Source organism: Mesoplodon densirostris, chromosome 4 (genome assembly GCF_025265405.1).
Source record: "Mesoplodon densirostris isolate mMesDen1 chromosome 4, mMesDen1 primary haplotype, whole genome shotgun sequence".
NCBI lineage: Eukaryota > Metazoa > Chordata > Mammalia > Artiodactyla > Ziphiidae > Mesoplodon > Mesoplodon densirostris.
Genome location: NC_082664.1, coordinates 148,167,990 through 148,184,888, shown reverse-complemented (window position 1 = coordinate 148,184,888; position 16,899 = coordinate 148,167,990). Strand labels below are relative to the sequence as shown.

The 16,899-nt window shown below is 48.3% G+C and overlaps 1 protein-coding gene across 1 annotated transcript in view; it reads right to left on the bottom strand.

The window, feature by feature from the left end:
• The window catches only part of SLC28A1 (solute carrier family 28 member 1), a 47,530-nt gene that overhangs the window by 18,366 nt on the left and 12,265 nt on the right, over nt 1-16,899 (bottom strand). The window contains 4 exon segments of the mRNA XM_060096126.1: nt 9,420-9,456; nt 9,458-9,483; nt 11,085-11,198; nt 11,869-12,016. Coding sequence (XP_059952109.1) covers nt 9,420-9,456; nt 9,458-9,483; nt 11,085-11,198; nt 11,869-12,016 — 325 coding nt within the window.

The following is a 16,899-nucleotide window of genomic DNA, read 5'->3' as shown; positions in this document are numbered from 1 at the left end:
TAATAACAAGGACTGGCAACAACTTAAATGTCCCTCCGTGGAGGACTAGTTTGATAACCTATGGTGTGGCTGTGCAGTGGTGCACTCAGAGTCAGGAAACAAGAGTGAGGAAGCTCACTATGAGTAGTGTGGGGATGATTTTCAAGAGGGACTGTTAAATGAAAAAAGAGGGCTTCCCTGGTGTCACAGTGGTTGAGAATCCGCCTGCCAATGCAGGGGACACGGGTTTGAGCTCTGGTCCAGGAAAATCCCACATGCTGCGGAGCAATTAAGCCCATGCGCCACAACTACTGAGCCTGCACTCTAGAGCCCACGAGCCACAACCACTGAGCCCACGTGCCACAACTACTGAAACCCGCATGCCTAGAGCCCGTGCTCCACAACAAGAGAAGCCACCATAATGAGAAGCCTGCACACCGCAACGAAGAGTAGCCTCCACTCGCCACAACTAGAGAAAGCCCGTGCGCAGCAACGAAGACCCAACTCAGTAAATACATAAATAAATAAATAAAGTTATTTAAAAATTTAAAAAATAAATGAAAAAAGAGAAGGTGTAGAACAGGGTGCACGGTGTACTACTTTATGAGTAAAAAAGGTGCAGATGGCATTGCAGGTGCTCTTGTGTGGGCACAGATATCCTTAGACAGATATGCAAATGACCCGGAATGGCAGCTGCCTTGGGGAAGGAACTGGATGACTTGGGGGTCAGGGGTGGGAGGGAGATTTACTTTCTACCAAATCCCCTTTTGTACAGTTGGAATGTGCTATCTGTTCCAAATAGCTTTAAAATAATGTTATACAGAATTAGTAATAACATGGGAGCATTCTTATGCTAGAATGTTAAGTGGGGAAAATGGAATATTAAAAGCATAGAAGTAAGGCTGGGAGGCATACACCCAAATAGTCAAGGTAGTTGCTTCTGTGTGCTGGGACTGTGGAAACTTTGTTTTCTTCTTTCTCCATTTCTAATTTCTCACCTGCTCCTATAATTTTCTATAAGAGGTGGACACTTCTCAAGGGAGGGGAGCACAGGCACAGGAGAGCTTTGGGGGAACCTCATCAGTGCAGTTTTGGACTTGCTGGGTTTGAGATGCCTGTGGAACATCCAAGTGGACTGTGGACTGGGCAGGTGGGCAGAAGGGCCAGCAGCTCTGAGGAGAGGTCTGGGCCAGGGCTCGGTTGAGTGCAGGTTGAAGCCACGGGGCAGATGCAGTTCACTGAGGAAATTGCCCTGGAAGAGAAGCTGAGGACAGGGCCCTGGGGTCAGCACCCCTGAAGGCTGAGAGAAGAAGGAGGAGTGCGTGGTGGAGACAAAGAAGAAACTGAGCGGTTGAAGGGCTTCCAGGAAGGGGTGCGATGGAAATTGAGGGCAGCTTTTCTAGAAGGGATGGTCCATCAGCTGTGCCAGATGCATCAGAGAACTCAGTAAGGACTGAGATGGATGCTTGGCACCTAGCGATTCAGGGCTACCTGGTGACCTAGGTGAGAGTAGTGTCAGGAGAGATGGGCACAGAGGCCGGGTATCAGCGAACCAAGGAGGGAGTGGGACGTGAGGAAGTATAGAGACAACAGGAGAAGCTTAGCTGTGCTGGAAGGAAGAGGGGCTGCGGAGAGGGGTGAGGGGTGGAGGAAGAGTTGTTTTCATTGTTCAGAAGGAGAGTGTAGAGCAATCAAGTTCAAGCTCTGGTTCAAAATGAATCGGGACTACAGAGTGGTCCCTGATGAGAACAGAGACTCTGCCCTAGGCAGCTCCCTGGAGAAGAGAAACAAGCCCTGCTGAGGTTGTTTTCCCTTTCCCGTCCCAGATGAATGCCGCGGGTTCTGTCTGGATCTGCTCCACTTGACATGCCCGTCACCAGCTTCACTGCACGGGAGTGTCACCTGACAGGAAACGCAGACACTGGGTGGAGCAACCCTCTTCCTGCCCTGTGACTCCCCAGGGTCGCCTGGTGCTGGACACACCCCCCAACACAAGGGTGGTGACAGCATCCTGCTCTCCCTGGGAGAAAAATGCAGAGAGGATCACGTACTGTCTAGACGGCCTGTTCAACTTATCACGCGAGGGACCACTCGGCAGCCTGGCAGGTTAGCACAGATGGCTCAGGCCAGGAAGGAGAGGGCCCGGGGCAGCGGAAACCGACTGCAGAATTGGGACTTTCTCCTGGCAGCAACCAAGAGACATTTTCTAGCTGGGAGATGGGGATCTTTGGTGGAAGAGAAGCTGGAACATTTAATACTAAATAAGGGCCCTGAGGCCAATATGATCTGCCAGTCCAGGAAATACCCTTGGGCCCTGTAGCATGTGAGATGGCAGAAGACAGGGCAGGCAGCTGGACAGCGCCACTGTGGGAAGGGGGAGGAAAGTGCCATTAAGTCCTACCACTCGTGCACTATGCAGTCCTGCTAGGAGCCAGGTACGCAACGTGTGGTGACTCACGGATCCTCAAAGCAACTGAGGTCTATGTAAATCCACTTCACAGTGGGGACACTGAGGTTGTGAGATGTTGGTTACCTGCCCAAGGTTACACACCTGCAAAGAGACAGAGTACCTCCTTGGCCACTAAGCAGGTTGCCAAGGACCTGCCATGACCCTGAGGAGGTTTGCCCTAGTGCCAGTCCTGGAACCTCATTTCTTTGTCTTCAGGAGAGGCATCCCCTCCCAGGGAGAGCCTCAGCCCAGGGTGTAGCAGCCTTCAGTAAGTCCTGACCACCACTCTGTGGAAACTCAGAGCAGGCCGGTCCTGCTAGTACCAGCGCTCCCCCTTACTCAAGGGAAAAGGAAAGTATAGTGCCTCTAAGCCAGTGGTTCCCAAAGGGTGGTCCCTGACCAGCAGCATCACCTGAGAATTTGTCAGAAACGCACCTTCTGAGCCCCACCCCCAGAGCTTCAGATTCAGTAGATCTGGGGCGCACCTGAGAGTTTGCCCTTTCCAGATGCTGCTGGTGTGTGGACACCACATTCTAAGAACCACTGCTGTAGAGTCTAGACCAGACTCTCCGCGCAGACGCCATCTTCTTCCCAGGAAACAGGCTCTGAAGGCAGGGCTAAACCCACTCAGGGCCTGGCCCTGCCGCTTCCTCTCCCTGGAGTTGAGCCAGGGCTGCTGACGCCCTCCTAAGGCTGTCCCAACAGCTCCCAAACCCCCAGCCCCCAAGGCCTAAGCCCTGTCACCAGCCCCAGGCCACAGTAAACCAAAAAAACCCAAAGCTGGAAAATTTCTCGGAGGACACTGCTGCAGTGTCCACCAACCTTGCAGAAGGGCGGAAGGGACTTACTCCAAGGCCAGATAAGCTGCGCATGCCTCCTGATTTCCCGCTCATGCCATTCCCTTCACCCAGAATGACCTCACCAGTCTGCACCCATGCCTATCTATCTCTGCCTGTCAAAGTCTCCTTCAGAGGCCTCTGCAGATGCCACATTCTCGTAAGATCTCTCCAGTTCCATCATCCCATTCCCCTCCTTTCAGCACCCACCCCGTCTCCACTTCCCTTCCGTTCCCTCCTCTGGAAATCGTGCTCACTACGGTTACCAGTGACCCCTTAATGACTAAATCCAATGGCACCTGTCAGTTCTTATCTTACTTGATGTGTTTTTTCTGGCCAAATTTGGCACTGATGACCACTGGGGACTGCAGAGGCTGCATCAGGCAGACACCCCGAAACCCTTGGGAGACGAAAACACTTTCTCCCTAGGGGTTCCTCAGGGAGAACATTTCCTCAGCACCGCTGAGCTTTGTGAGCGGGTGCGTGTTCCAGAGGCTGGAGTGATAGTGAAGGAACGAGGGAGCGAGTGAGTATGTGCTCCCAGGTCGGCCAGACCCAGGAAGGTGCGGCAGTGTGGGGGGGAGGCGATCGTGTGGGTGGAAAGTTACTAGAAGGGAGATGGAGCCAAGGTGGAATGACTAATCGAGACCATACAGCCAGGAGGTGGCTGCCACGTCGACCGTGCCAGAGGAGATGGAGGGCTGAAGGAGTTCCAGGGAGATTCGGCTTCCTGGAGGAGCAATGAGCTGGACTGTGGCCCAGCAGGAAGCAGCTTGGATTCTGAAAATCTGAGTGAGCTCAGAGATTTCCCCAGGCTGACATGGGCCAAAGGCCTTGGACTAGGGCCACATGATTCATGGAAAAGACGGAAAGAAAACTCTTGAGTCTTCCATTCGACTCAGCACTAACAAAGCTACCCCCAGCTTGAGGATAAGCCCCAAGCTCGGCAAGTGTGTGTGTGTGTGTGTCTCTGTGTGTGTGTGTGTGTGTGTGTGTGTGTGTGTGTGTGTGAGAGAGAGAGAGAGAGAGAGAGAGGGATAGGCAGGGGGGCAGGGTGTGAATGAAACTTTGTGATTAGTAAATCTTGTTGAGAAAGGGAGTTCTGTGGCCATGGAGCATTTGTCTTAAGTCCTCCCTCATTCCGGCATGCCTTTGCTAAGGAGACCACTGGCTAATAATACACTGGCCAGGAGTTTGTGCAGAGGACAGGGCCTCCCCGGGGCCAGGGAATAGTTGGTGTTTGACTAGGAAATGCTAAGTCTGGTTAATGATAAACTCACCTCTCTTGTTTTTATTCTCTTGACTGAACATCCAATCTCAAAGTCTTTAGCAAATATTAATTGGTTTTAAATTTATCATTGCTGTTATTAGGGATGCTTTTTGTATTTGGAAGGGAGACCTGATGTCACTGACTTCTATTTAGAGTATAAGGAAGAAAACATAACTTAATTGAAGTCCAACAACCTGTTTCTAGCCCTGCCTCTACCTTAACTCACTGTGCAGTTATGCCCAGGTCACTGCTCCTCTCTGGGGCATGGTTTGACCATCTGTAATACAAACAGGAGGCCCAAAGATCAATGAGCTCCCTCCTAGCCCAACGGTTTATGAATCCATGGTTCTGAAGGGTGATTCAGGGAGACATGCAAGTAGCAGGTATGTACATATTCTTCTAGAAAGGGAGGAGAGACACACAACTGACACTGGCGAGGGGATGGACAGAGCAGCAAGCCAGGGGATACCTTCTTTGCTGAACTGGGAGAGAAGTTGAGTGGTGGCTCTCGTGGACAGCAGCTGCTTAGATGCCCCTTCCCTCACTTCTTTTGGTAAAAAAGTTTGACTTTCCTTTAGGAAACCACCTCTCCTCTCCTCTCAGCCCAGAGGCTCCAGGTTTGGCCCACCAGAGTGAGGTATCTTCCTTGGCTACAGTTCAAGGATGGCATATAACCCAAGCCAGGCTAGAAAGAGCCTACTCTTGGATTTCCTGCTGGAGCTAGTGGAAAACAGGCTCTCTCTCTCTGCTAGGGTTGCTAAGTTGGTTGGATATAAGCCTGGTACCTCTTTGTCACAACCTCAAGAGAGCCTATCCAAGACAAAGACTAAGACTAAAGCCAAGACTAAGAACATAGAACCAGGATATAAGCAAGGCAAATCCCAGGTGATGTTGCATACCTGGATCCAGCAGGACCTGAAGCCTCTGGATTTCTCAGTTACCAGAATTAATCTTTTTGTTTGTTTGTTTTCTGTTTAATCTTTTGGTTTGAATCAGTTTGAGGTGTGTTTCTGTCGTTTACAACCAATGAACTCAGGAGCTAAGCACCCCAATCAGGAAGTATAGCCTAGACGCCCAAATGTGGCCCCACGTTACAGCTGGGAGGGACTCCAGATCAAAGGGTCCATGCCATTGCTGTTTCTCGCAGGCAGGTATGCTATCTGCCACGTATGCTCCGCTCCTATACTAGACCACAGATGCTCACTTAGAATAGAAGGGCACCCTGAAAACAGAGCTAATCCAGGTCCTACAGGGAGCTGTCTTTTTTTCTATAATGGGGGGTTAATAGTACCTGCCTGTCCCAGGCAATAATTCTTCAAATGATGAGTTTCAGAGGGTGGCTTCCACTCAGTCAGAGCAACTGACTCCCTGGCTTTGGGTAGGAACATGAGACTCTGGTCACTCCAACTTCAGTATCGCCTGCCCTAGCCTTAGTGATTGGGTCAAGAATGGTCACATGACCCAAGGCAGACCAATCCAAAACCCACCCTGGGATTTTTTAACTTGAGCAGGCAGAGAAGAATTTCCCCCGTGCTGGGTGACATGCATGTAAAAATGAGTATCTGGTGTTGCTGGGGGAACAACAGATTGTTGCGGAGAAGATCTGGTATGAAAGAATGAAGCTAACACCCTGGGATGAGCAGAGATTCAAGGCTGAGGGCCATGAGCCTGGCAGCTCTGGGGCCCTGGTTCCAGCTGGCACCAGCTCTGCCTTGCCTTCCAGTTTGTGAGCCAAGAAACAGTCCTCCCTCTCTCCTCCCTTTAAAGCAAGTTTCAAATGGGTTTCTGTCCCTTTCAACCAAATGAACCTAAGAAATACTGTTTTCTTCTAAACCAAGGGAAAAACAAAGATCCAAGGTCTGAGGCCCCTTCGTTACCACTGTCTACCAAGGCAAGGGCTCTGATATCAAGGCACAGAAGTGAATAAGCAAGAGCATCGGGCTTATTCCAATCTTGATTCCAATCCTCTCTAGCTTTATGAGCTTGCACAAGCAACAACCACTCTGAGCCTCAGTATCCTCACCTGCAAAAAGGGGATAATGATATTATTTTCCCCATAGGGTTGTAAAGGTGAAGTGAGTGCCTGGCGTATAGTCCTTGCTCCATAACTAGTAGCTGTTACTATGACTTCCTTCTCCCTAAGCTTTTCTTCACTGTTCCACCAGAATCTCAGGTCAGAGGGGGACAAAATTGTTTCTAGGGACCCTGGATCTTGCTGCAAAGCCTGTGTGTAGCTTTTGGCTCTAGAAGGTTGGGAAGCTCTGGCCTCTGCTGGGGAGGTTTGGAGAAAGAAGAGCTCAGCCCTGGTTTTGGGCCAAAGGACAAGCTGCTCAGGACCACACAGTCATGGGAATGGTGGCCCAGCCAGGGGGAGGCTGGCTGTGTGGGAGCCCAACCCACAGCCAGGCGCTCAAAGAGCCAGACGTTCCCAGCAGGCAGAGAGACTTCCCACTTGCACAGAAGAACCATCATTTATCCATCTCATTCATTCAGCAAAAAGCAGTGTAGCAGGCACTGGGCAGGGCTTTGCAGGGCTCAGGGTCAGTTAACTGACACCAGAATAAGTAAGACCCAGGATTTGTCCTCAAACAGCTAAAAGTAACAGCTAAAAAGTAACAGCTGCAATGTGTGGAGCTAAGTGATGAGCTTCATAGAGCTGGTCTCTCAGCCACACCCCCCCACCTCGTTCCCCATGGTGACCTCTCTCCTGGACTGTGGCAGTCTGGTGGTCCCTGCATCATCACCTGGGTGTGAGGCAGCCTCCTCACTAGTTCCTTTTTCCAAGCACCCTGGCCACAACCCTTCCTACCTACTATTGAAATCACAACTGTCCCAAAGCTCCAGTCAAGTCCCTCCTTGCTCAAAAATCTTCAATAGCTCCTCATTTCCTGGGGACCAAATCCAGGTGCCTCAGCCTGGCATTTAAGACTCTTCAAGAGACAGCCCCACCACACTTGCAGTTTATCCTCCAATCCATCCTTTTCTTCAAATAGCTTACATGCCCGTCGAACTGAACTACACCCTGTACCTTAGAGAGCCCAGCACTTTCTCACCTCCGCGCCTTTGCCCAGGCATTTCTTCTTCCTGACTATCTCTGTGCCTCCAATTTTTTCCTGTCCTAAGGCTCCAGTTCAAATGCCACTTCCTTAAGGGGGCATCCTCACTGTCCTTATTTTTTTAAATGTTTCCCTAAATGGACTCCCCAGATACTTTCTTTTGTGCCAGTTACACTTGAACCTGGCTGCCTGGGAGGTCGAATCACAGAGTGTTGTGTGTTTGCCTTGTAAAGTGTGAGAAGCCACTGCCGCTATTCCTCTGTCTGGTGGACATAAGAAGTCACCCTGGAGCAGGACTTCACTGTTTTTCCCTGAAACCTTGGTGGCCCCTACTTAGAAATGCAAATGTAAAGGGAGCAGCCCCTCCCCGCCTCTGCCCTACAAGAATGGTGTTAGGGAACCTTTGGAGGGGCTGACAGAGGCCTACACAGAAGTGATCCCCTCCCTACACTGAAGTGATCTCAGAAAAACATGATGGATAAATTTGTCCTGAGAGGACAGGAACCTGGTCCCTCCCCATTTCCTCCTAGGGCTGACATTATTGGAACCCCTTGGATGGAGTGGATGTTTCCCAGAGAGCTGCTGGCGCAAACAAAGAACAAAGCTCCCAGAGGACCTCACCATGATTCAGGGTTGGGGGTGGGCTGGAGGTGTCCGGATTCATGAACTGGCTTGACATCCAGAAGTTCATGCCAAACCCATGGCTTGGGCTGGAAGTCTTTGGGCCCCAACACCCCCAAGCAGGGTGGGAAGGCTCTGGGAACGATGGCTGAGTAATGGCGAAAAGCAGAAATCTCTGGAACCTACGCATGGGATCCTGCACGGCAGCCCCATGGTTACTGTGGTCCAGGACGTGCTGGAGCGGGCAGCACCAACTTCCATCTGTGCTGCTATGGTAACAGGGCAGAAACTGGGGCGAGCTACTGGGTAAGTGGGGCCCACGCCTCCGTCTCTCTCCACCTGGCATTTGGAAGTAGAACTTAAGCCTGGAGCAGCCGCAGGGTCCTGAGACAATGTGGTTGTGAGGCAAGCAGAGGAGCTACACTCGAGATCTTACTGAAGGAGGCACTTGGGTGTTTGGGCGGTCAGTTGGGGAAAGAAGAAATATAACCACAGTTCCACCCCGGAACAGTGAAGCAGTCACACCACCGCATACTCAGCACAGCCTGCCTTGTTTTAAATTACAGTTAGGGCTCTACCAGTACACAATAAAGTCTTTCAGTCTTTATCTCAATTTCCCCTGTAATATTTTGCACTGCAGAAGGCACACAATACATTTTTGTTGGAAGGAGGGAAGGAAAGAGGGAAAGAAGGAGGGAGGGACTGTAGGTCTAGGAGAGTCCAGAGGAGCCACTTAAGAGCTTGCAGCTGGACTAATAAGGGCAGGCTTCCTGGCAGAGGTAACCTGTGAGGGGCCTTGAAGGAGGAGTACCCTGAGAGGATCTTTGGAGCGTAAGGGTTCCTGGAAAATGTCCTTTACAGTTCTAGGTCCCTGCAGCATGGCAGGGGCTAAGGTTATAGCAGGTGCTATTCCCATGTCCTCACCCTCTCTTCTTGTCCTCAGACTCCCAGCATTTCTATGATTTGGGGATTCATTTTTTTTGGAAAAGAATACAGATATATCTTACTTTTGCAAGTTTTACAAAATATACTGAAAACATACCCCCAGGTGAGTGCATTGCCGGGGTCCCTCTCAGGACCCCCGAGGCTTAAGCCTCATTAGCTTCCAGTAGCAGGGCTCTGCCTGCAGGAGCCCTCCCCCTCCGCCTGGGCTGGAGGGGGAGGGCAGAGGCTGTTAAAAGGCTTTACGGGCCAAGAGTCAAGCTGACCTGAAATGCAAAGACATCCTTGACCAGAGCCTCCCCAGAAGCTGGACCTATAGCTCAGGAAGATCTGAAAGGAGAAAACAAAACAAAAACCCAGAGTGAGGCCAAAAGGGAGGAAGGAGGAAACAGGACCCAGGGAACCAGGTTGCAGCGAACTGGAGGAGGCTTGCCTGTTCCGAGGGGCTTCCCTGCAACCCAGGGTGGGGAGAGGGACATGGAGGCTGCAGAACTAGTCCGCCCAGGTCGTGGGCTTTACAGAGGCAGGGGCACCACGTATGTCATTAAAGCCACACTCATGGGCGCCTGCCCTTTCCAAGCACGTCCTCCAGAAGAGACACCTTTTCAATAAATTGTAAAGAAATACTCAAGAGATGAGAGTTGTTAGGACAAGAACGATAAAGAAGAGACAAAGGAGGAAGCAAACAGTGAGCTGCCTGGAGAAGGCTGTCAAAGGTGGTGCCCACTGTGTCTGCTCACGCCCCTCCCCACCGATGGTACAGCCCCGTCCTGTGGCCATCCTGAGCTCCTGGCCTTGGTGTTGCAATCTGGCTATGCTTCTACAAGAGACTTGTATTTAGGACCAGAACAAGCACTGTGACTGCAGGGCCAAGTCACTTCAGTTGTCCAGGCCTCAGTGCTCTCATCTATAAAATGAGGGGTGTGCCCAGAGCAGCAACTGTCTTTTCCTGCACGACACCCATGCAGATACCCTTGGCGTGGCCAGCAGGTGTGCGCAGAGCCCAGATATGTGGGATCTCCCTGCCCCACCCCTCCTTCTCCCTGTAGAGAGCGCATGGAAATTCGAGATGGCGAGAGAGGGGTGAGTATAGGATCAACCTTGTGTCCTTGATAATTTATATTTTAAAAAGTAAATCATGGGACTTCCCTGGTGGTCCAGTGGGTAAGATTCCGCGCTCCCAATGCAGGGGACCCGGGTTCGATCCCTGGTCGGGAGACTAGATCTCGCATGGCTCACTGAGAGTTCGCATGCTGCAACTAAGAGTCTGCATGCCATAACTAAAGATGCTGCATGCTGCAACTAAGACCCTGCACAGCCTAAATAAATAAATAAATAAAAGATAAATAAATATGAAATATACTTATAAAGAAAAAAGTAAATCATAATTGCCCAATGATGTGAAGGAACTTAATGACACTCAAAAATGGTTAAAATGAAAAGAAAAAGGTTAAAATGGTAAATTTTGTGTTATGTGTACTCATCACAATAAAAAAATGGAATTAAAAAAATATAACTTCAACAAAATGAACATTATTTTTAAACACACATATACACATACAAAGTAAATCATTTGCAATTTTTAAAGCACTTTTGACTATTATAAGTTCCTTTTGTTATGACCACTGAGGGCCACATGCCTTGTGGGCCTTCCCACAAGGAACCTACCTGTTTTGAGATTCTCTTCCACATCAGACCCAGCCTCTGAAAGGACTGCTCTGTCTGAGCAGGTGGTACCAGGCCTGAGAGAAGTAGCAGCTGCAATGCTCAGCCCCCAGCTGCCCAGCTGGTCTGGGGTCCCATACACACCCACCATCCTGGTCGCAGTCCCTCTCTATGTCCTCACAGCCCACCTCCCTCCAGCAGAGAGGCTTCTCCTCCATTCCCTGGCAACCCAACACGCCCTGGGTAAGTGCATCCCATGTACACACCTGGATCTGGTCACCCAGCCACTGAAATGCAATAAATCCTGGTTCTGTCCTGATGACGAAGAGTCCAAGTGCAAACTGTAGTCCAAGACCCCAGGACACAGCCCGCCAGGATACCTGCCACCCGATAGAAAGGTCCTGGTGAGCTCAGCTCCTCGGGAGATCCACAGGGAACAGTTGGGTGAGGGCAGAGGGCACAGCACTGCTGAGGGGCTATGGGAGATTTGGCCAGTCTGTAGGATGAGGGCTGGACCCAGCCAGAGCTCTGGGCCAGTTGCCAATGGTTACATTCCTCATGGAGTTCAGAATAGGCCACACTTGGCAGCAATGGGCCTGGGCAGTGGGCAGAGGTAGGGCAAGATCTAACCAAGGACCAGCCTGGAGTGTGCCATGGCACTTGGTCCTGGGTCATCATGGGGTAGGTGGAGCTGGAGTTGTGGCGTCAGTGTCCGGCTTCCGTGTAACTTTTGTCTGTCTGGATCCTCCCCCATGCCTCCTACATAGTTAGGGCTCCCAGCCACCCTGACCCCACTCTCTCTCCCTCAATGCACTCTCCCCACCCCCAGCGGAAGGGAGCTGGACTCCTAAGGGCTCCTGCTACCTCTCAGCATTTAATGACTCCTTAGCAGTGATCCCTACACCCAGGTGTGCATCAGGATCTCTGGGAGGCTTGGCTGGGGTCTGGGGGAAGGTGTTAACCACACTGTGAAATGGTGGTAGGGGGGGACCTGATATCAGAGAGAGAAGGGGCTGCAGCCCACTCTGGACCTGATAGCTAAGCACTCACTGCGCGGTGATGCTTTGAGAAGGCAAAGAGGAGGCTGATGAACATGCAGATTCCTCCAAAGGACACCAGCTGCTCAGGCCGCTGAGAGGTGTCCAGAACCAGCCGTAGGATCAGGCCCAGGAAAGCAGCAAGGGCTAGAAAGGGCTCCCTGCAGGAGAGGGGCAGAAAGTCATCACTGTAAGTATCTCCTCACCCCCACACAATAGCACCCAGGGCCCCAGAGAAAGTGTACTCAGGGCTGGTGGGGGGAGAGAGAGAACGCTGTGTAACCTCAGACAGACCACATAGCCTCTCTGAGTCTAGTTTCCTCATTGGGTAAACAAAGCCAAAGACACCCCATTTCTCAAGGCTGCTGAGAGGACTAAATCAGAGGATGTGTGTACTCAGCTTAGCATGGTGCCGAGCACATGGCTCCATCAAGAGGCAGGAGTTCTCAAAGCTGCAATGATGCTCAGCTCAGCCCAGCCTCTGACCTTGCCAGGGTGAGGTGGGGTCTGTGTGGGCTAGAACTCAGCACCATGGACCATGGGCTCTGCTCACCCAAAGCCCAGAAGCAGTAGTGTCAGTCTGCAATGCAGAGTTGAGCATCTGAGACCTAGGGCTGGATGCAACTTTTACAGCAACACCTCCCTCCCTGGGGCTGGGATTTGCTTGTCCAGGAGGCAGCCTGAAATGTTCAAGAGCCCAGGTCTGGGTACTGGGTATTCAAGGTCTAGCCCCGACCCAGTCTTCAACTCACTGGGTACTATAACCACACATAAGGTTCACTGAGCACCTGTATTGTGCCAGGAACTATGCTGGGTGCTGAGAGACTTCCAGTAACTGTCCTCATCTTAGAGATGAAGAAACGGAGGCCCAGGAAGTTAAATGACTTGCCCACAGCCGCCCATCTAGAAAGTAGCAAAGCTGAGATCTTAGCCCAGGCACTCTGGCAGCAAATCTATTCCCTTAACTAGTTCTGTACACGGTCACCAGCCAGTAAGAGGAGGACCCAGGACCTGAAATCCATCAGGCTAACCCCAGAGTTGACTGTTTATTTTTGGTGTGTTTCCCAAACTCCTATCATCCCAGTTCCATTGGCACGATTTCTGCCCTGTCTCTGTGCCACCTGTACTATTTTCCTTGAAGTTAACTCATTTTATAAAAACTGAAATGCATGTTTGGGGGTTTATTTTTTTGGAAGGGGGTTGTTTTTAATAGCTTTATTAGAGATATGATTTTTAACTTTTTATTTTATATTGGCGTATAGCCGATTAACAATGTTGTGAAAGTTTCAGGTGCACAGCAGAGCGACTCAGCCATACATATACATGTGTCCATTCTCCCCCAGGCTCCCCTTCCATCCAGGCTGCCACATAACATTGAGCAGAGTTCCCTGTGCTATGCAGTAGGTCCTCGTTGGTTATCCTTTTTAAATATAGCAGTGTGTGCATGTCAATCCCAAACTCCCTAACTATCCCTTCCCTCCACCCTTCCCCACCTGGTATTAGAGGTATGATTGACATAATAAATAGAATATGTTGAAAGTGTATAAGTTGATAGTTTTGACATATGTATACACCATGAAACCATCACCAGTATCGCAGTGAGTGTATTATATCCATCACCCTCAAAAGCTTCTTCATACTCCTTTGTAATTCCTTCCCTCATCCCCAGGCAGCAAATGATCTGTTTTCTGTCACTAGATGAGTTTGCAATTTCTAGGATTTCATAGAAATGGAATCATACAGCACATATTTTTTTTGTCTGACTTCTTTCACTTAGTGTAATGATTTTATTTTGAGGTTCATCCATGTTTTTGCATGCATTCATTTCTTTTTATTGCTGAGTAGTATTCCATTGTGTGGATGTACCACAGTTGGCTTATACATTCAACTGTTGATGAACATTTAGGTTGTTTCCAGTTTGGGGCTATTGCAGATAAAGCTGCTATGAACATTCAAACATTCATGTGCAAGTCTTTATGTGGACGTATGCTTTCTTTTCTCTTGGGTAAATACTATAAGTGGAATGGGTGACTCATATGGTAGATCTAACTTTTTAGGAGACTGCCAAACTCTTTTCCAAAGTGATTATACATTTTTCCATTCCCACCAGCAGTATGTAAACATTCCAGTTCCTCCACATCTTTGTCAACATGGTTGGTATGGTAAATCATTTGAATTCTAGTCATTCTGGCAGACATATAGCAGTATCTCTTTGTGGTTTTAATTTGCATTTCCCTAATGACTAATGATGTTGAGCATTTTTCCATGTGTTTATTTGCCACTTATATATCTTCTTTAACTAAACATCTGTTAACATATTGAGCCCACCCTTAAACTGGGTTTTCTTATTATTGAGTTTTGAGAGTTCTTAATACATTCTGGATGCAAGTCCTTTGTCAGGTATACGACTTTCAAAGCTTTTCTCCTAATCATAGCTTATGTTTTTATTCTCTTAACCAAGTCTTTTTGAAGAGCAAAAGTCCTGAATTCTGATGAAGTTTAATTTAAAAAAATGGATTGTGATTTTGGTTCTGTATCTAAAAAATTTACTTAACTCAAGGTCACAAAGATTTTCTCCTACGTTTTCTTATAGTAGTTTTATAGTTTCAGGCTTTACATTTAGGTTTATGATCTATTTTCAGTTAATTTTTTAATATAATGGGAGGCATGGATCAAAGTTCCTTTGTTTCTCTCTCCTCCTGCTCCTCCTATTCTTCTCCTCCTTCTTATTCTACATATGGATATCCTATTGTTCTAGAAGAATTTGTTGAGATGATTATTATTTCTTCACTGAATTGTCTTAGCACCCCTGTCAAAAATCAATTGGTTATATATATATATAGGTCTATTTCTGTACTCTCTATTCTATTCCATTGATCTATTTGTCTGTCTTGAGGCCAATACCACATGGTCTTGATTACTGTAGCTTTATAATAAGTCTTAAAGACAGGTAGTGTAAATTCATCAACTTTGTTCATCTTTTTCAAAGTCGTCTTGGTTATTCTAGGTTCTTTGCATTTCCATATGACTTCTAGAATCATCTTTTTTTTTTTTTTTTGGTACGCGGGCCTCTCACTGCTGTGGCCTCTCCCGTTGTGGAGCACAGGCTCCAGACGCACAGGTTCAGCGGCCATGGCTCACGGGCACAGCCACTCCGCGGCATGTGGGATCTTCCTGGACCGGGGCACGAACCCATGTCCCCTGCATCGGCAGGCGGACTCCCAACCACTGCGCCACCAGGGAAGCCCCTAGAATCATCTTTTGATTCCTATCCCAAAAGTCTGCTAGAATTTTGATTGAATACTCTTAGAATCTATAGATTAATTTGAGGAGAATTGATATATTAAAAATATTGACTCTTTCAATCCATGAACTTGGTATTTTGCTCCATTTATTTGTCTTCTTTAATTTCTCTCAGCAATGTTTTGTAGTTTTCCATGCACAGGTTTGCAGGTCTTTTGTCAGATTTATCCTTAAGTATTTCATATGTTTTATGCTATTCTAAATAACATTTATAATTTTAATTTATGATTGTTTGTTGTTAGTATATAGAAATACTTTTGTTTTTTGTATGTTGAGCTTGTATCCTTCAAACTTGCTAAACTCACTTATTAGTTATACTAGTTTTTTTGTAGATTCCATAGGATTTTCTATGTAGACAATCCTGTTGTCTGTGGATAAAGACAGATTTACTTCTTCCTTTCTAATCTACATGCCTTTTATTTCTTTTTCCTACCCGACTGCACAAGCTAGAACCTCCAGTACAATGCTGAATAAAAGTGGTGAGAATGGACATTCCTACTTTGTTCTTGATTTCAGTGGGTAAGCACTCAGTCTTTCCCAATTAAGTATGAGGTTAGCTGTAGATTTTTGGTAGCTGGTCTTTATCAGATTGGGGACGTTCCCTTCTATTCCTAGTTTGCTCAGAATTTTTATCAGAAATGGGAGTGGAATTTTGTCAAATGCTTTCTCTGATTATGATGTGCTTTGGTGTGGTTTTCTTCATGTTTCTTGTGCTGTAGGTTTGTAGAGTTCCTTGGATGTCTGGGTTTATAATTTTCATCAGATTTGGAATTTCTTGGATATAATTTCTTCAAGTATTTTTTCTTCCCTCCTTCTCCTTTGGAGATTTCAATTACTTGTCTGTTTGCCTACTTAATGTGCCATGGTTAACTGATGCTCTGTTTGATTCTTTCATGTTTTTTTAAAATTTGTTAGGTAGAGCCTGAGCAGGGTTTATTCTGTGGTTAATTTTCCCCTATTACTGACCCAAGATCTTTCTTAGTACTCTAAACAATATCTGGTGAATCATGAGGTTTTCCACTCTGACTTTTGAGAGCAAACACTATTCCTGACCCTGTGTGATCTCTGGCCACTGTTCTCTAATCCTTTTCAGTGGTTCTTTTCTAGGCCTTGTATAGTTTTCTCATACGCATTCACTGATCAGAACTCCGTTGAATACTGGAGGAGAACCCTCTGCAGATAACGGGAGCAGATCTCTCCCCTCTGGTACTCTGCATTGTGAACTCTAGCCACCTTGGCTTTCCTGAAGTCCAAGCTCTGTCTTTTCAACTCAGGAAATCTACTGGCCCCACCTTAATGCCCCTTTGCTGCACTGTGGGCTGGAAACCCCCTCAGTGCAGTAAGCTGGGGCAATCATAGAGCTCATCTCATTTGTTTCCTATTTCTCAAGGATCACTGTCCTTTGTTGCCTGATGCCCAATTTCTTAAGAGCCATATACTATTTGTTCTGGTTTTTTAGTTGCTTCAAGTGAGAGGATAAACCTGGTCTCTGTTATTCCATCTTGACCTGATTTTGGAAGCTGAAATCAAATGCATGTATTTTTTTTTTTGCGGTACGTGGGCCTCTCACTGTTGTGGCCTCTCCCGTTGTGGAGCACAGGCTCCGGATGTGCAGGCTCAGCGGCCATGGCTCACGGGCCCAGCCGCTCCACGGCATGTGGGATCCTCCCGTACCGGGGCCCGAACCCGTGTCCCCTGAATCGGCAGGCGGACTCTCAACCACTGCGCCACCAGGGAAGCC